Source organism: Oncorhynchus masou, chromosome 3 (assembly GCF_036934945.1).
Source record: "Oncorhynchus masou masou isolate Uvic2021 chromosome 3, UVic_Omas_1.1, whole genome shotgun sequence".
Taxonomy (NCBI): Eukaryota; Metazoa; Chordata; class Actinopteri; order Salmoniformes; family Salmonidae; genus Oncorhynchus; species Oncorhynchus masou.
This window is the reverse complement of record NC_088214.1, coordinates 42,668,805-42,689,803: the sequence shown is the minus strand read 5'-3', so window position 1 is coordinate 42,689,803 and position 20,999 is coordinate 42,668,805. Positions and strand designations below refer to the sequence as shown.

The 20,999-nt window shown below is 42.5% G+C and overlaps 1 protein-coding gene across 1 annotated transcript; it reads left to right on the top strand.

Annotated features, from left to right (window-relative positions):
* The first annotated feature begins 6,910 nt into the window (after positions 1-6,910).
* LOC135517244 (Y+L amino acid transporter 2-like) lies at positions 6,911-17,240 on the top strand. Its single transcript, XM_064941373.1, has 10 exons — positions 6,911-7,074; positions 7,523-8,047; positions 9,312-9,437; positions 10,259-10,403; positions 11,111-11,234; positions 12,537-12,640; positions 13,027-13,123; positions 13,338-13,487; positions 13,677-13,860; positions 15,476-17,240. The coding sequence occupies exons 2-10, from the start codon at positions 7,540-7,542 to the stop codon at positions 15,568-15,570; spliced, it is 1,533 nt and encodes a 510-aa protein (XP_064797445.1). The 5' UTR covers positions 6,911-7,074; positions 7,523-7,539; the 3' UTR covers positions 15,571-17,240.
* The last annotated feature ends 3,759 nt before the right edge of the window (positions 17,241-20,999 follow it).

Genomic DNA, 20,999 nt, shown 5'->3' with positions numbered 1-20,999 from the left:
TTGGGGCTGTCGTCGAAGGGGCCAACTATACTGAACAAATATATAAATGCAACAATTTCAAAGATTTTATTCAGTTACAGTTCATTTAAGGAAATCAGTCAATTAAATTCATTGGGTCCTAATCTATGGATTTCACATGACTGGGAATACAGATAAGCATCCGCTGGTCACAGATAAGTAGGGGCATGGTTCCGAAAACACGTCAGTATCTGGTGTGACCTCCATTTGCCTCATGCAGCGTGACACATCTCCTTTTCATAGAGTTGATCAGGCTGTTGATTGTGGCTTTTGGAATGTTGTCTGGAACACGCTATCGATCCAGAGCATTCCAAACATGCTAAACGGGTGACATGTCTGGTGAGTATGCAGGCCATGCAAGAACTGGGACATTTTCAGCTTCCAGGAATCGTGTACAGTTCCTTGCGACATAGGGCCGTGCATTATCATGCTGAAACGAGGTGATGGTGGCAGATGAATGGCACGACAATGGGCCTGAGGCTCTCGTCACGGTATCTCTGTGCATTCAAATTGCCATCGATAAAATGCAATTGTGTTTGTTGACTGAAGCTTAGGCCTGCCCGTACCATAACCCCACTGCCAACATGGGGCACTCTGTTCACGACATTGACATCAGCAAACCGCTCACCAACACGATGCCATACACACCATCTGCCCAGTACATTTGAAATCGGGATTCATCCATTAAGAGCACACTTCTCCAGTGTGCCAGTGGACATCGAAGGCGAGCATTTGCCCACTAAAGTTGGTTAGGACGCCAAACTGCAGTCAGGTCAAGATCCTGGTGAGAATAACGAGCATGCAGATGAGTTTCCCTGAGACAGTTTCTGACAATTTGTGCAGAAGTTCTTCAGTTGTCCTGGTGGCTGGTCTCAGACGATCCTGCAGGTAAAGAAGCTGGATGAGGATGACCTGGGCTGGCATTGTTACACATAGTCTACAGTTGTAAGGCCGGTTGGACGTACTGCCAAATTCTCAAAAACAACTTTGGAGGAGGCTTATGTTAACATTAAAATCTCTGGCATTATCTCTGGTGGACATTTCTGCAGTCACCATGCCAATTGCGCGCTCCCTCAACTTGCTGTGGCATTGTGTTGTGTGAGACAACTGCACATTTTCTTTACATGCCACACTTGTCAGGTGGATGGATTATCTTGGCATAGGAGAAATGCTCACTAACAGGGATGTAAACAAAGATTTGAGACAAATGTGTCACGCCCTGATCTGTTTCACCTGTGCTTATCTCCACCCCCTCCAGGTGTTGCCCATATTCCCCACTTATCCCCTGGGTATTTATACCTGTGTTTTCTGTCTGTTTGTGCCAGTTCGTCTTGTTCGTGCAAGTCAACCAGCGTTAGCTGTCTACAATGCACGCTCTCACCTGTAGAGGCATCAGCAGGGTCCCTGTGTCATGACTGTTATGCCATTTTCATCTGCTTCAACCTCTGCTAACACATACCCAGAAGTGACTATGTGCCAAAACACACTGCAGTTTAAGTTGATCAATTTCCTGATAGAACTATTAATTTTGCGTGGTTCTCTCACTCACCAGCCTCTCTTTCTTCCTTAGTTTCTGTTTCTCTCTGCCAGTTCATGCATTGACTCCATATAGGGAACTAATGCAGAGATGTGTTGTTTCTAGAGGCCTTATCATCACTGCACTTCCTTAAATGGGTGCTGAAGGCACTGTGGCTAAGTATAAAGACCTCGGGTCCGTGCCCGACATTTGTGACCCTCCGGAATCGAGGAGCACATGGGTGTGGTTAATCTAAGTGTTCTTACCTATTTTGTATTTGTGCTGTTGTATATTTAACAAGGCACATTGTTTGCCCCCATGATAAGGGTGCTCTTTGTAAGTTTGTTTTCAGTGTTTGTTGAATTGGAACATGTGCTGTGCCAATGGTCTGTGGTGTAGGGCGGCAACTGGCGAGCCAACGCCAGCCAGGAGAGAATCTCTTCCACAATCCTCTAGACTTTTACTGCCATATCATTGATACTCATCCAATGTATTATTTTCCACAATTGTTTTCCCATGTGATATTTGCACAAAACTCCAGATTTGATCAACTTAGATTGTAATTCGATTGAATTTGCCAATATATATTGTGGGGCAAAATATTGTGTATCTACAACTCTCATTGGATATGTGTTTCACATTTTTTATTCCACTATTCTATTTATCTTTAGTCTAACTCTTGCATTGTTCAAATCCATTATTTGTCTGTTATGTTAGAAAAGTGTCTGAAGAATATATATATATATTCCTGGACAGACTTGTTTTCTCAATGTCTATTTATGTACTTTTTTCACATCTACAATCAACAATCAAAGATCCTGCATACATAATATGTATGTACACTCCACTACATATTTATTTGGACAGTATAGACACTTTTTTTTAATTAGGCTCTATACACATTTTGGATTTGAGATAAAATGTTTCATATGTGGGGTAAGTACAGAATGTCACCTTTTATTTGAGGGTATTTTCATACATATCTGTTTTACCGTTTAGAAATGAAAGCACCTAGCCCGCCCCATTTGAAGTTTCTATAAGTATTTTTTTCCTGTAAGTATTTGGACAAATTAGTATATTCAAGTTGTCAAAAGTTTAGCATTTGGTCCTGTAATCCTAGCACACAATGACTACATTAAACTTGTGGCTAAACAAACTTGTTGGATATATTTGCAGTTTGTTTTGGCTGTGTTTCGGGTTTATGTTTTGCCAAATGGGAACTGAATTATAAATAATGTATTGTCATTTTGGTGTCACTTTAATTGTAAGTAAGAATATAACATTTTCTGAACACTTCTACAGAAAACAAATTTGCATTGTCATTTCATAAAATGTCCATAATATATCTGGCATTAGCAGTGGAATGATAGTGTTTTACAGTATTACCTACCTGCCAGTGGCTTTGATATTCGCCTATTGATTTATCATGTCCTCTCGTTATCCGTTCAGCTATTATTAATAAACAGATGTTTTCGTCATGTCCCAAAAAACTTACCGACACTCGCGAATAAGACCATAGAAAGTTGATTCATTTAAACGATACATACGAAGTTGATTCATTCTTGTTTTTACAAAACGAACGATTCACTTCGGGTTTGTGTTAGTTTGGATTCGGTTCAGTCAGCCTGCAAACACTTCTAAAGTAGCTAAGATAAACATGACTAAACTAAAAAAAAATGTGTGAGCTTGCTTCAGCTGAATAAAAAATATTTGTAGCCAACCAGAGCCATTTGATATACACTGAATGTACAGACATTAATATTGAGTTGCACCCCTTTTGCCCTCAGAACAGCCTCAATTCATCGAGGCGTGGACTTAACGTATTGAAAGCGTTCCACAGGGATGCTGGCCCATGTTGACACCAATGCTTCCCACTGTTGTGTCAAGTTGGCTGGATGTCCTTTGGGTGGTGGACCATTCTTGATACACATGGGAAACTGTTGAACATGGACAAACAGGTGCGCCTCGCACCTACTACTGTACCCCGTGCAATGGCACTTAAATCTTTTGTCTTGCCCATTCACCCTCTGAATGGCACACATACACAATCCATGTCTCAAGGCTCAAAAATCCTTTAACTTGCCTCCTCCCCTTCATCTACACCGATTGAAGTGGATTTAACAAGTGACATCAACAAGGGATGATAGCTTTCACCAGGATTCACCTGGTCAGTCTTTGTCATGGAGCAGGTGAGCAGGTGTCCTTAATGTTTTGTACACTCGGTGTATTCAATTAGTAAGTTATTTCAAAAGTCATGAAATGTATTTGGTTGTAAATGTTGTACATCAAGGGTGGCCAACCATCCTCCAGCAGAGCTAATGGGTGTGCAAGCTTTTTTTTCCAGTCCCCCTTTAACAAACCACATTTTAGAAATGAGCTGCTCAACTGGACCAGATGTGTTTGAGCCGGGCTTGATCAAAAGCCTTCACACCCATTAGCTCTCCAGATGAAGGGTTGGCCACAGGTGTTTTATAGAGTTGCCTAACAGGTGTTCTACTTTGCGTGGGGTTAAGTGCCTTGCACAACCACAGGAGATGGTCCATGGGATCAGAGAGCAGCCTCCCAGTGTCAATACCACATTACACTTACTTCGTTAAACGTACATAGAGGCGCCGCTAATGGTTGGTCATGGAAATATTGTTAGAAGTCATGGAAAAGTCCTAAAATTCCATCGGTCAAAATGTGTATGAAACCTGTACTGTGAAACACTATAATTCCACTACTAGCGCCAGATCCAGTATATTATGGAAATGTTCTAAAATTACAATGCAAAAATACAAAGAAATCCTGTGTAGCAACTTTCATATGGATAAACATGAATCGTCAATAATGCTGAGTGAGAAAGTTAGAGGAACAAAGACCATATCCCCCCCCAAATGCTAACCTCTCACCATTACCAATAACATGGGATGTTCCTCTATCTTTCTCACTCATCATTATTCACTCATCATTCATGATTATCCAATACATTACTTACTATTCATTTCTAATCCGCAACGCAACCAAAACAAATGCACCCAACAAGTTCCTAGGAATATGGGACCAAATAAAACTTTTGACTACATTTAATACACTATATGTGAATTTGTACAAATACTTATTAGCCTTTAAAATGGGGTCGGGGCGACTAGATACACAGAGTGCGTCTACTGTATTTCTAAACACTAAAACAGAGTTGGAGTCATTGCAGCTAAAGGTGGCATAACTAGTTGAGTGTAAGGGGGCAATTCATTTTTCACACAGGTGCAGTGGGTGTTGTATCACTTTGTTCATGAAATAAATTAATTAAGTATGTAATTGTGTTATTTTTCACTTCAGTTCCCTTTATCTAATATTAGGTTTTGGTTGAAGATCAAAAATTTGCAAAAGTAGAGAAAATTATAAAAGGGGACAAATTCATTTTCACCGCACTGTATGCTTTGACGTTTTAGATACCAGTGTGCTTTGTCATTAAAACCTCTTAAGGATCTGACCCTCTTTTTTCTTCCTTTTTTCCCACCTAAATGACACCCAAATCTAACTGCCTGTAGCTCAGGACCTGAAGCAAGGATATGCATATTCTTGACACCATTTGAAAGGAAACACTTTGAAGTTCGTGGAAATGTGAAATTAATGTCGGAGATAATACAAATTTAAAAAAGTGCATTTAAAAAATATAGTTTTTCATGATGTTTAAAATGCAATAGAAAAGCTACAATGTATTATTCCAGGTTAGGTGCAATTTAGATTTGCCACTAGATGGCATCAGTGTACGTGCAAAGTTTTAGATTGATCCAATGAACCATTGCATTTCTGTTCAAAATGTTCTATCAAGTCTGCCCAAATGTGTCAAATTAGTTTGATACATTTTCAAGTTCATAACTGTGCACTCTCCTCACAATAGCATGCTTTTCTTTCACTGTAGTAGCTACTGTAAATTTGACAGTGCAGTTAGATTAACAAGATTCACGAGAATTTAAGCTTTCTGCCCTTATCAGATATGTCTATGTCCTGGGATTTTTTTGTTTGTTACTTACATTAGCCTACGTTAGCTCAACCGTCCCGCAGGGGGGGGTGTAAAGTGTAGATTTCTTTCCTATTTTTTCTTCTTTGATTGATTTTCACTGATTGCCATATTATGAATCCATATTCCCTACCATGCATGATTCCTTCTATCCTGGAAGACATATTGTGATAACAGAGATAGCAATGCTCTGGTTTCAATACTGTCACGAACTTGATCGAAGTCCGTAACAAAAAGGGAGACAGACAACGTGGCGATAAGGAATTCCAAAAATATATTTATTAACAGAAGTAACGTAAATACAATTAACAACGGTGTGTGTAGTCAGTCATCAGTAGTGTAAGTGAGTGTGGTTGCGTGCATACATGTGATAATGAGGGGCGTTGAAAGGTGCCAAAGCCAACAAACAAACAAAACAGCCACAAAAATGCCACAACCAAAATCTGACCGTCTGCATGGAGAGTCTCCTCAATGACTGGGGAAGCTGTGTATTTATCCCAGGACACACCCGGGCCCAGGTGTGTCCCATGTCGCTGACGACCCTCCCAGCTCCGCCAGCCGTCATAAGGAAAACAAGAGCAAAGAGAAAGAATACGGCAGACAGTGTGGGAGGGTCGTCACAATACTCCCTATGTCACAGTTTCGCAAACTCGTTCCTCGGGACCCCAAGAGGTGCCTGTTTAGGTTTTAGCCCTAAGCACTACAGAGCTGATACATATAATCAAGTAATCATCAAGCTTTGATCATTTGAATCAGCTGTGTAGTGTTAGGGCAAAAACCAAAACGTGCACCACTTGGGGTCCCAGGGACCAAGTTTGGGAAACGCTGCCCTATGTAGTCAGTCACACTTGATATTCTATTTTCTTGTATATCACCTTATAAGACCTTCCATAAATCAGCCTATTGTTGTCCTGCAGGCCTCTTTTCTTCATTACCCCCACCACACTACTGTTCAGACATGGTATCATGACTTCCTGTGTACAGTCAATGTATAATGTTTCCCTTGTATTAGAGGCCATGTTTGTTTGTGACTGCCATGTTGCGAAAACTAAATGGTCAGGGGCCAAACTGTGATATATTTCATCATTCAAGTCTCGGCCTAGTCTTTACAGTACAGGAATGTGCAGCTACAAAGTAATTCAAGGACACTTGAGTGGGATCAATGGTGGGACTCGACTCCACAATAATATCCACGTAAACATTTTTGGTTTGGTTTTACTCGGCCCAGTGAACTGCATCCGGCATTTATCTGGACTACCTCAGGGCAAGAAGAGTGGGGGTGGGCTCTCTTTCGGAGTACCGACATTCTCCCGAAATAGCAGGAGAGAGGGCGTCATCGCTGGGAAAACAGCCATTGCACTGGGATTGCAACACTGACTGTCCTGTTGCTACCTCTCAACTGTGTGAGCTCCTCCAGTTATATTTGAGTCAGGAAACTCATCGTGGGGACATGACTGGTCGACGTTTGAGCATTCAGCCTTAGAAGAGGAAAATCCCTGATTCTCTGTTGTGACCCTTGTTCTCTTGAAGTCAACAGGTGCAGTAAATGTATATTTTTTTTTTACTATGTTTTATCACTAGATCATTGGGTTTATCGATTTGTTTTCTACCCGTGACTTGGACTCTTTGTGTAGACGACCATGGTAGAGGAGACTTACTTGTGACCAGAACATTGTGTCCATTTGTACAATTACAATTGGATAGAATGTATATTTGACCCTTCTGAAGATGTAAGAGAGCAGGTGCTCTGGCTCTCCTTTAGAGGACATGGCAGGATAATTGTTTTGGTTTTAGTATCAGGCAGCCCCTTAGACCAATCCAAATTTAAAGAGATACTTCACCCCAAAATCAAACAAAACTAAAGTGAAAGATTGGCACTTTATTTAATGTAATGGGTTTTGGAATTAACTGAGGGTGGGCATTGTCTAATATTTGAATCGTAATACATTTGATTAACTTGACCTTTAACCTCCTGTTTTCCTCAGCTCCACATTAAGGCAGAATGAGAGAGAAGCTGGCTGCCATGTCACGATCGTTGTGCCCCGGCTCGCAGGCCGAGGCCAGCGGCGACCTAAAGACACCGAACGGCGGCGAAGAAAAGATGCAAATGAAGCGCGAGATTTCCCTCCCCAATGGCATCTGCCTCATCGTGGGCAACATGATTGGCTCTGGAATCTTTGTCTCGCCTAAAGGCGTCCTCATGCACAGCGGCTCTTACGGGCTATCGCTAGTCATCTGGGCTCTCGGCGGCATCTTTTCCGTTTTCGGAGCACTGTGCTATGCAGAGCTGGGAACCACGATCACCAAATCGGGCGCTAGTTACGCCTACATCCTGGAGTCGTTTGGCGGTTTCCTAGCTTTTATCAGGCTGTGGACGTCCATCCTGCTCATTGAGCCGGCCAGCCAGGCGGTCATCTCGCTGACCTTCGCCAACTATCTAGTGGAGGCGTGGTACCCCACCTGCCAGCCACCCTACGACGCCATCCGCCTCATTGCTGCTGCCTGCATCTGTAAGGGACTTGCCTCTGTTTGTTTTTACCACTAACATTAAGTTACAAATGGAAGACTTTATGGACCAGTTTCCCGGACAATGATTTAACCTAGTCCTGGACTAAAAAGCTATTTGTCCATGTCCCAGAAACTGTCTCTTTGGGTTTTATCAATTTCTATTGGGGATAACTAGGGTCTAGTAACAATGACTATTTTAGGTAAAGACTCAAAACATTTCCAGACTTGTTCTTTGAGAGGCTTCTGGTAGAGGTGTGTCTATTCATGTCTGTCTAAACATGTGATTGTGAAGAATAGAATTGACTTTACTCGATTTTTTGGAATGAAGGGTGTTTTGGAAAGTATTTGTTTTTGTGTGTGTAATGGTACTGTATGTGCCTTTACTAGAATGAGGCCATGTTCAGATAAACCACTCTCTTTAGTCACGCAAACACATCCTCGACTCAATGCCCAGTCAGAGCATTAAAATAGCCCTGAACCCACTTTGCTTTGTGCAGCTCCTCTTGGCCATCTGAAATTGGCACTGAGCTGGTATTTAGGTTAGAGAGCAGCAATGCCGTGATTCAGCCACACTGTCCAGACTAGAGTTTCCCTCAGCCCAGAGACATCTGCCACTAGTGCAAGAGGCTTGACAGCCAGCATGAATCAGCTATGATCTGGGTCTCCGGTTCATTTACCAAGTAACTACAGTGCTTGTCTGTGTAAAACAGGCCCCACTTAAACGGTTATCTCCTCGTCAGGACGCATAATTAGGAAAACTCTGGGCCCTAGATTGGTTTGTCGGACGTTTGGTTTCTCCTCGCAAGCACACGCACACACACACACACACACACACACACACACACACACACACACACACACACACACACACACACACATTTGACTCATCATTATGGAGTGAGAGTGAGAGAGAGAGAGAGAGAGAGAGACACATTCCATTAAAACATGCCATTATTTTTCATCTGCCAGTACTGTACCATCTCTGTTCCATCAGTTTCATGGCAGTGAAGGGATGTGAGGTGCTTGCTTTTCCCTCTGCTTCAGTTACCATTGGTCTCAGTTACACAAACAGTACAGATTGTTCTGTGACAGAGATCAACTATTTGGGGATTTGGAAGGGGTAACTAAGGAGCATACTGATATTACAAAAAAAAATGTTCTACTTTTCTTCTGTTTTGTCCTTTTCTTTCTCCTACTTTGCATCCGTTTCCTACAGAATATCATCTCTCTCCCCCCCAACCCCCCCTCTCGCCCTCTCTCCGCCAGGCATGCTTATCTTTGTAAACTGTGCCTATGTTAAGTGGGGAACCATGGTCCAGGATCTGTTCACCTACGCCAAGCTCATGTCACTCATCCTCGTCATCATAATAGGTATCATGAAGATAGCCAAAGGTAGGAGAGATTGTGACGTGGAGGGGATTTGGGCGGAAGATTCACTTTTATTTTTTGCTGATTGTAGACTTACTCCAATCCATTTTAAAAACTTGTTAGCTAGCAATGTCCACTATAACCTGGCTAACATTTTCGGAGAATGTAGCACTGCTAGCAGAATGGCTGCTTCTGTTAGCAGCCATTTTAAAGAATGGGGAAAGTGAGGGAGAACACCCCTCTTTGTGGCAGGGAGAGCCCTTTCCCCATGCTTTTGAATGCATTGCTAACGGAAACAATCCCTTTTCACTAGCATTGCTACATTCTCCGAAAAGATACTCAAGAGAATTCGACAATAAGATGATTAACATCCCTTTAAAAGGTGGAAATCTGCAGTACAAACATTAGCAAAGCATACACCCAGCCTCAGCTTTGGTAAAAACTGAGGGATGAAGCTGAAGAAGTGTAACCACACTCAAATTCATAGACAAAGCTATGGTTACAAGGACTGAATATCCCTGATATCAAAAGTATGCGTTTGATGCTATTTAGTGTTTGTTTACAATTATAGTATTTAGAAACAATGGAGTGAAAGATGCTTTATATTTTTGAACTACGCTCATGAGGCATTTAGAAGATACTGTATATAAGGAATCACTGGGAATATTGTATATCGTTAATTAAAAAATCCCCAAAATAAATCACCAATCTCAGATTGCCCATTTGAATGTTCAGAGTGACAAGGGGGGAGGGGGGGGGGGTCTAAAGATATGCAACAGAAGGGATTAATGCTACATTTCTCTTTCCCTCTGCCCCATCTCCCTATTTCTCCCTCCTGCCTGTAGGAGAAACCCAGAACTTTCAGAATCCGTTTGAGGGTTCCTCCACGGAGCCTGGGTCTATAGCTCTGGCCCTCTACTCTGCTTTGTTCTCCTACTCTGGCTGGGACACACTCAACTTTGTCACAGAGGAGATCAAGAACCCAGAGAGGTAATATTATTTTATAACGGGGCCATACTGGGTCATGGCATTATACATGCATGATTTTTATTCATATTTTTTTAGTCGATCGGATCCATCTTAGCCCAGAGAGTGGTGGACTTGTTCGCAGGCGTTATACACCCAACAAAGTATACATCTCCTCTCTTCCACTCTCACAGCCTTTGCCCATTATAAACTCAAACATATTTCAGACTGTACTGTGTATCACTGTACTCGTGCCTGGTTTAATTTGAGTTCAGCCCATATTCAGAGAAGCTGCATCAGTAGTGTCATCCCCAATCAGCCATGCCCCCTTCACCCAACACTTTCTGCCCTTAGAGCAAAGACAACATCACTATTCATGATTGGACTGTATATTTGGATGGTGTTACGATGATTACGCACCCGGAGTAAAATGGGAGCCATGCTCAAGGCCTAGTTTGGCATGGCGGTGAAGAAAGGACAAGGTCTTGAATAGGGACAAATGTTAAAGAGCATTGGGTTTATTTATACTTGGGTCTATTGTACAAGAGTATAATGATGACTGATATTTCTTTATTGATGACAGCTTCTTTTGGTAACAATCACCAGTTTTTCCCAAACATTTAAAATAAATACTTGTGTATAAGAAGTATTGAAAATGGCCTCACCCACTAAATAAAAATGATGGATTTGTTTCGCTGACCTATTGACCTCTGACTTCTTTATTGCTATAGGAACCTGCCTCTGGCCATTGCTATCTCCATGCCCATTGTGACCATCATCTACCTGCTTACCAATGTGGCCTATTACGTGGCTCTGGACATGTCCTCTCTACTAGCCAGTGACGCTGTCGCCGTGGTGAGAACCTCCTGACCCACATGCTAAAAATAGGGCCAAATATGGGGGCTGTTAAGATCATGTGACCCGTCTCTGTGTCCATGTTGTTAGAGAGTACTATAGTGCAATATATCAGATAAACCGAGATGACCATTTGAATCATTTCAGGAAATGTAGTTATTTTACTAGAAGACACGTTGTTGCATGCAACATAAGTGATAGCACTGAATTCTACGGTGTATTTTAAATATAATAATTATATACCTTTGATAATATACTGAACAAAAATATAAATGCAACATGCAAGATTTTCAAAAATATCAGTCAATTGAAATAAATTCATTAGGCCCGAATATATTGATTTCACGTACAGATATGCATCTGTTGGTCACAAATACCTTTAAAAAAAAAATTTGCCTCGGGATCTCATCACGGTATCTCTGTGCATTCAAATTGCCATTGATTAAAAGCCATTGTGTTCGTTGTCCGTAGCTTATGCCTGCCCATAGCATAACCCTACCGCCACCATGGAGCACTCTGTTCACAACATTGACATCAGCAAAGTGCTCGCCCACACGACACCATACACGTGGTCTGCGTTTGTGAGGCCGGTTGGACGTACTGCTGAATTCTCTAAAGCGAGAGGTCTGCTGGGTGCAAACTTGAACGTTGTGTAAATTCTGTGCAACTTCCAGCGTGCGTTTACTGTGAACACTAAGGTTGTACCCACTTTAAGTTAGTTTCAGACAGTGGTCAAGTAGGCTTTACAAAATAATGCATTTTATTATTCCCATACCATTATTACAGAGAATCAGACAAATTATGCTACCCTCTGCTTATTGGCTACTTATATTATTCAAGCCTGTCTCAAAATACAACACTGCCCCTTTAAGACCAAGCTTATGGGGAACATTGGTTGGATGCGGCTTATGGTAGAGAAATTAACATTCAAATTTCTGGCAACAGCTCTGGTTGACATTCCTGCAGTCACCATACCAATTGCACCCTCCAAGGCAGTGTGTTGTGTGACAAAACCACACATTTTAGAGTGACCTTTTATTTTCCCCAGCACAAGGTGCACCTTTGTAATGATTATGCTGTTTAATCAGTTTATTGATGTGCCACACCTGTGAGATGGATCTTGGCAAATGAGAAATGATTCGTAACAGGGATGTAAAAATTTGAGAGAAATAAGCTTTTTGTGCATATGGACATTTCTGGGAACTTTTATTTCAGCTCATGAAACATGAAAGCAACATTTTACCTGTTGTGTTTATTTTTGTTCAGTGTATTTTACTGAAACCATTTCGTCTAATCCCACAGACTTTTGGAAATGCGGTCCTGGGACCGTTCAAATGGATCATTCCCATTTCCGTGGCCATGTCCTGCTATGGAGGACTCAATGCCTCCATCATCTCTGCCTCCAGGTACTGACCACATTTTTCTGAAGTTTAAAGGGATAGTTCACGTTTTTGAAGCTTTAGCTTTTAAACATTTTTTTTATATGCATCTAAAGTGTTGTTGTTTCATCAAAACTTTTTTAAGTTTGTTAGATTGTTATTCAGCAACCAATGTCAACAATCACTCAGCGAGCATAATTGGAGCATGTAGCATGCTAGTAAAAACATATTGAACTAGTTAGTGGTCATTGAAAGCCAGAGCTTTATCCCTTCAATGACTGGCAATGGACGTTATCTGAGATATTTGAATGTCCTACAATCAACCTGTGGTTAGACCACCTCAGATATTAAAATCAAGTTTTACGTCCGAAGCGCTGAAACATTCCATTGTGGCCGCTGAATGCCCTGTCCAGGTTGTTTTTCGTGGGGGCGAGAGAGGGACACCTTCCAAACAGTCTGAGTATGATCCAGGCGGAGCGCTACACACCTGTCCCCGCCCTCATATTCAACGTGAGTGACATCACATCTCCATAGAGCATAATGCTCTCTTTTTGATATCTTACTGTATAGTATATCTCTCAGGTCACAAGTGCAGGCCATGGCCCTCCTAAAGCAACCACAAAAGGAATCTGTGATCCATCTTTCGAGAAACACTCGTCTATGGTGCATTCAGATCAGACCCACAGTGGAATGTCACTCATCCCTGGGTTGTTTGTTCTTCCAGGGGTTGATGGGCTTGATCTTTCTGTGCGTGGAGGACGTGTTCCAGCTCATCAACTACTTCAGCTTCAGCTACTGGCTCTACGTGGGCCTGTCTGTGGCCGGCCTCATCTACCTGCGCTTCACTCAGCCAGACAGACACAGACCTGTTAAGGTAATGTTAGAAAGATTGGTGTCTGAATTTGAGTCTTGTGTGTTTGATTGGCTTGTCTCTCTCTCTCACACACATACAGACGAGAGAGAGGGATGCCAATGGATGAGTAAACTTGCATCTGCATAGTTGTGCATCATCACCATAGCTTGATTCGCTGTACCCTGGCTAACCACTGGCTCCTCTCCACAGCTCTCCCTGTTCTTTCCCTTTGTTTACTGCCTGTGCAGTCTGTTCCTGGTCATCGTCCCTCTGTACGGCGATACCATTAACTCCCTCATAGGGATCGGCATCGCCCTGTCTGGAGTGCCTGTTTACTACGTGGCCATATACCTGCCTGAGGACAGTAGGCCCAAGTTTATATGCAAAGTAAATGGTAAGGATCAGAGTTGTAGACACACAGACACAGGGCTGGTTTCCCAGAGACATTTTAAAAGTACTTCAGGACTTGAAAGCTAAATGGAAATGTTTTTTTGAAAGTGCTTTCTAGTCCAGCAGTTGGTCAAACCGTCACCCATTTTTGCAGACTATCACTGTAAGATATTCATATGCAGTGTAGCTAGAAAGTAACTGGGAGTTTTGTAATTTTGAATTCTAATTCTGCCATTTCACGTCTGAACAAAAATGATTTCAATGTGTGTGAAGCAGACTGGCGTGTTCACACATTTTTCACGTGTTTGCGGATTTATATGAGTAAGAATGAAAAGTTGAAAGTGTGACCCAAAAATCTAAAGACGTATCATTTTCAAGCATGATAGTAAAGGGTGCTAAGTTGGAAATCTGTAGGAACACCTGAGTTTATTGGGTGGCTGATTAACAAAGAGTGCCGTTGTAGGCAAGAGATAGACATAGTCAGTGTACAAAATATTAGGAACACCTAACACCTTCCTAATATTGAGTTACACCCCCTTTTCCTCTCAGAACAGCCTCAATACCTCGGGGCATGGGACTCTACAAGGTGTCGGAAGCGTTCCACAGGGATGCTGGCCAATGTTGACTCCAATGCTTCCAACAGTTGTGTCAACTTGGCGGGATGTCTTTTGGGTGGTGGACCATTCTTGATACACACGGGAAACTGTTGAGCGTGAAAAACCCTGCAGCATCTGGCACCTACTACCGTACCCCATTCAAAGGCAGGGTAGCCTAGTGGATAGAGTGTTGGACTAGTAACCGAAAGGTTGCAAGTTCAAATCCCCAAGCAGACAAGGTACATCTGTCGTTCTGCCCCTGAACTTGCAGTTAACCCACTGTTCCTAGGCTGTCATTGAAAATAAGAATTTGTTCTTTAACTGACTTGCCTAGTTAAATAAAGGTAAAATAAAATAAAAAGGCACTTAAATATTTTGTCTTGCCTATTCACCCTCTCTGAATGGCACACATATACACAGTCAATGTCTCAATTGTCTCAAGGCTTAAAAATCCTTCTTTAACCTGCTTCCTCCCCTTCATCTACACTGATTGAAGTGGATTTAACAGGTGACATCAAGTGATCATCATGGATTCACCTGATCAGTCTATGTCATGGAAAGAGTAGGTGTCCTTAATGTTTTGTACACTCAGTGTATTTACTATTGATGGTGAAGGGAAGGATAAATAACTCCTTTTGGGGTTTTCAGAAGGTTATCATCACTGTAGCAACCACAGCTCTGTCTGTTACAAATTGTTTGCTGTGCACCCTATCCATGTTGACCAGTGAACAACAAGTCCTCTGAGTGTAATTTGATTAGACTGTTTTTAGACTCGGTGGTTTGTTTTTGGCTGTGGATCTGGGGACTAGGGGTATATCAGCAAATGTGGTTCAGGGAAATGTTTTGTCAGTCCACAAATGTCACACTTTGTCCCTGAGCTTATCAAGCCCCGATGTGACTTAGTAGTCTGGTGTATTACATGAAAGAAACCACACATTAAAATGTATTTGGGCTTTTCCAACATAAACTCTGCCTGACCACTTGTTTACATTTCTCTTCATCTCTCTCCCCTCTCCTTGCCAGCCTGGGTCACCAAATACACCCAGATCGTGTTGTACTGCTGTCTGACTGAACTTGATGTGGAACCAGAGAAGCGAGAAGACAGCAAAGCTCAGTGAGGAGGCCTGGTGCCCCCCCCCCCCCCCCCCCCATGCCACGCATGATGCACATGCCTGGAACACGAAACCTGACTGAGCCGTGCGTGGACAAAGGCTGCACTGAAGGGTTGGCTGGTGGGGGCTCGATGCCTGCCCAACTACCACATTGCGTTCTCAAAGGCTTTCCATGTCTTGAGGACAAAAGAGGAGCTGGTACTTGATCATGTGCGAAAGGAACTGATAACTGTGGGAATTGTTTTTGTTTTTTGCCGAACATATTATATTTTCCTGTAAGAGTATGACTGCTCATTGCGTAATATGCTCATGGTAATATAATATCATGTGCTTACCTGTGTTCTTCTTCAAGTGTTTATACCTTAATGTTCCTCCAAGAGGTTTACCTAGTTCTTTCTTTGGATAGCACTTACAGTACACGTCCTACAGTTCTGACAGTCAACAGTCTTTGGCTTGTGTCTTCTTGTGCCGAGTCACTAAGTGGTGGTCTGACAATGTTATGACTTACAAAACATGGCCGAATGGACCAATCGGTATGCTGTAAATTACATACAGTAGAACTAATCACATAACACATGTATTAATTGCAATATGAGCTCTCAAACAGGGATTTGATTATTAAAGTGTTTGGTTTTGAATTGCTCAATGATTATATTTCAACATGCTAGTTCCTAAAACTGTTGTGGCCTACCATTTTATTTAGCTAGGCTTGGGCTCCAATGCAACCCATGTTTATCTCAATATCAAATCATTTCTGGGTAACAATTAAATACCTTAATGTGACTGTTTTTCAATTAAAATGGACAAAAAGAAACAAAATAGCTTCTTAGCAAAGAGTAATTTCTCAAGCAAGAATTCTGCTAGGATTATCTGTGAGTGGTCTGAGTGGGGAGGGGAAAACTGAAAACTAGCCTTTATTGACAGAGGTTTGAAACTTTCTTTTTGGTCTATTAACCAATTTACCACCTGGTGATGTCACCGGGCAGACCAATACGCCATCCCACCAAATCAGGCTGAAATTTCAGGCAGTCTTTTAAAAACAGCTTTTTACATGAAAATGGCATTATCATAATTTTCACTATTTCGCAGCATTATTCCAACTTCATAGTGCAGACTTATATATAAAACACAGGAAATCACATTTTTGATAACACTAGGCCTTTAAAGCTCGGAGTTACTCAGTCAATAGCACTGTATATCACTTTTATAGTGGCCTGAATCGTGTTTTATTTTATGTTTTCATGAAGCTAGAGACTTAAAGTAGTCGTCAGGGCTATTTGTAAAGTATAATCTTTCAAACCGTTTAGATGTTAGGCAATCTGGCACACGTGGACCACTGTCACAACTTTTCTTTGTTTCCTCAGCCCACCTTCTCCCTTTACCAACCTTGACCCTATCCCTCTCTCCTTTACTCCATGTCTTTTCCCTTGATCATTATGTCTCTCTGTCTCGCTCTTCCTCGTTCTTGGGAGATGTTACAACACCTGATGAGGGTGTAGTTGTAACTTTTGACATTTTGATACAGATTTGATTGATCCTTACCCAAAAGGTGTTTCTCTCTTGTTCCATTTTTCGTTCTTGAGCATACGAGTGAAAGCTGTGATTAGTCAAATCATGTGTTGTTTCCTTGTTACCATTATTTTCTAGTATGAATTAAATATTGAATATCCATTTTCCCCCATGCCTTTTCATTTCCAAGGCTCATAATAAACAGAAATACCTTATTTATATAAGTATTCAGGCCCTTTGCTATGAGACTCAAAATTGAGATCAGGTGCATCCTGTTTCCATTGATCAGCCTTGATGTTTCTACAACTTTATTGGAGTCCACCTGTGTTAAATTCAATTGATTGGACATTATTTAAATCACACACCTGTCTATATAAGGTCCCACAGTTGACAGTGCATGTCAGAGCAAAAACCAAGCCATGACGTCAAAGGAATTGTTTGTAGAGCTCCAAGACAGGATTGTGTCAAGGCACAGATCTGGGGAAGGTTACTCAAAAATTGCTCAAAAAAGGTCCCCAAGAACACAGTGGTCTCCATCATTCTTAAATGGTAGAAGTTTGGAACCACCAAGACTCTTCCTAGCTGGCCTCCCAGCCAAACTGTGCAATTGGGGGAGAAAGAGCTTGGTCAGGGAGGTGACCAAGAACCTGATGGTCACTCTGATAGAGTTCCAGAGATCCTCACTTGGAGATGAGAGAACTTTCCAGAAGGACAACCATCTCTGCAGCACTCCACCAATCAGGACTTTACGGTAGAGTGGCCAGGCGGAATCCACTCCTCAGTAAAAGGCACATGACAGCCCGCTTGGAGTTTGCCAAAATGCATCTAAAGGACTCTCAGACCATGAGAAACAAGATTCTCTGGTCTGATGAAACCAAGATTGGCCTGAATGCCAAGTGTCACGTCTGGAGGGCGTTCTTTTTAAAATTCTTTTTAAAATTCTTCAAGCTCTGTCAAGTTGGTTGTTGATCATTGCTGAACAGCCATTTTCAAGTCTTGCCAAAGATTTTCAAGTCGATTTAAGTCAAAACTATAACTAGGCCACTCAGGAACATTCAATGTTGTTTTGGTAAGCAACTCCAGTGTATATTTTGCTTTGTGCTTTAGGTTATTAACCTGCTAAAAGGTAAATATGTCTCCCAAAATCTGTTGGAGAGCAGACTGAAGCAGGTTTTCTAGGATTTTTCCTGTGCTTAACTCTAATCTGTTAATTTTTTATTAAAAAACATCCTAGTCCTTACAGATGACAAGCATAGCCATAACATAATGCAGCCACCACGCTTGAAAATATGAAGAGTGGTACTCAGTGATGTGTTGTATTGGATTTTCCCCAAACAGAACGCTTCATATTCAAGATTTAGTCCATTTCTGTCTTCAAATATTTGTTTTCTGTACAGACTTCCTCCTTTTCACTCTGTCATGTAGGTTAGTATTGTGGAGTAACTACAATGTTGTTGATCCATCATACCCTTTCTCCTATCACAGCCATTAAACATTAAACAGCCATTAAACTGATTTAATGTCTCCTATGACAAAATGTTGAAATCCCTGAGCGTTCTCCTTCCTCTCCGACAACTGAGATAGGAAGGACGCCTTTATCTTTGTAGTGACTGGGTGTATTGATAGACCATCCAAATTGTAATTAAGGGATTTTTAATGTATGCCTTCTTTAATTTTTAACCATCTACCATCCGAACATCACACTTGCTGACAGGTACAGGAGGGCAACAACAGCCCGAGTTACACCAGGAATAGACAATCTCTCCATCAGTGCACAGAGTGTCCTCAATAGGCTGAGAGAGGCTGGACTGAGGGCTTGTAGGCCTGTTGTAAGGCAGGTCCTCACCAGACATCACCGGCAGCAACGTCACCTATGGGCACAAACCCACCGTCACTGGACCAGACAGGACTGGAAAAAGTGCTTCTCATTGACAAATGCGGTTTTGTCTCACCAGGAGTGATGGTGGGATTTGCGTTTATCGTCGAAGGAATGAGCGTTACACCGAGGCTTGTGCTCTGGAGCAGGATCGATTTGGAGGTGGAGGGTCCGTCATGGTCTGGGGCGGTTTGTCACAGCATCATTAGACTGAGCTTGTTATCATTGCAGGCAATCTCAACCCTGTGCATTACTGGGAAGACATCCTCCTCCATGTGGTACCCTTCCTGCACGCTCATCCTGACATGCCCCTCCAGCATGACAATGTCACCAGCCATACTGCTCGTTCTGTGCGTGATTTCCTGTAAGACAGGAATGTCAGTGTTGTGCCATGGCCAGCAAAGAGCCCGGATCTCAATCCCATTGAGCACGTCTGGGAACTGTTGGATCGGAGGGTGATGGCTAGGGCCATTCCCCCCAGAAATGCCTGGGAACTTGCAGGTGCCTTGGTGGAAGAGTGGGATAACATCTCACAGCAAGAACTGGCAAATCTGGTACAGTTCATGAGGAGGAGATGCACTGCAGTACTTAATGCAGCTGGTGGCCACACCAGATACTGACTGTTACTTTTTTTTGACCCCCTTTTGTTCAGGGACACATAATTCCATTTCTGTTAGTCACATGTCTGTTGAACTTGTTCAGTTTATGTTCATACAAATATTTACACATGTTAAGTTTAATGAAAATAAACACAGTTGCTGAGTTTAGAACCCTCTGTGGAAAGGGTTCTACATGGAACTCATAAGGGTTATCCTATGGGACAGTCGCATAACCCTTTTGGAACCCTTTTTTCTCAGAGTGTAGGCCAGTGACACAAAATCTCAATTTAATCCATTTAGAATTCTGTAACGCAACAATATGTGGAAAAAGTCAAGGGGTGTGAATACTTTCTGAAGGCACTGTATGCATTAATTGCCTGGGTAAGCAGGCACACAAGAGGCACTGAAGGACCCTGAGTCCTGTGAGCACTGCAAACTGCTGACGAGGGCAGGTCTGAAGAGGACACTTAAACAGGCTTTGTTCTTGGTAGTCCCTCTCGCCTCCGAGCCAAGAGCAACAGCTGAGGCTCAGCTCCCTGTAACCGAGCCCAGTTGGTGCGATGCCATGGATAGCCTCGACTCAATCTCCTCACTGTCTGATGATGTAGTGTCAGGGGAAGGCGAGTTAGGGGATGACGAGGATTAATCTCACAGATTTCCTCGAGATAGCTCAGGAGATGGTGGCCGACAACCCTGTTCTCCCGCCCTCTCAGGCCCGCAGGCCTGACGGTGCAGAGAGCAGTGGAGCTGCTTCATGTCTGCAAGTGGGCCGCGGCACAACTCAGGACCTATTAAGGGGCCTATACGATGGGAAGAGACTCACGTCCCATACAGCCCCGATAATATACTGTAACTGCTCCCCACAGTATCAGCTTGCCTCAGGGAAGTTAAGAGCTTGTGGGATAAACCCCTCACTAGCAAGATTCTTGCTAGTGGTACACTGAGCATGGACATGTACAATATGGAGGAATCCGGGTTTGGCAACCCTCTCACCGTGGAACCGTTACCGACACCAGCGCCTCACTCCCTAGGAAGATGGAGCGCTTTACTGCCTCCGTTTTTTTAGAAGACATACAGGGCATCAGCCAAAGCAATCAGAGCTCTCAATGTGACGTCTTTATTGTAGGCATATCAGGCTGAGTTACTAGAGTTGGTGGAAACTCTGGCCCTATACGCTTGGGAGGAGATCTATATGATTAAAGACCTGAACTTCCATGACACCCATAGTGCCATTCAAGGCTGTGGTCGTACCATGAGAAAGGTGGTGGAAGGAGAAAGGGAGCTTTGGTTGAGCTTATCCATCTTAACGGACAAAGAAATATTTGACCTCCTGGATGCCCCAATGACACCCAAGGAGTTGTTCAGGTCCACTGTCGCTGCAATGTGGCAGAAGTGTGACATGCGCCCAGTGGTGGAAAAAGTTCCAAATTGTCATACTTGAGTAAAAGTAC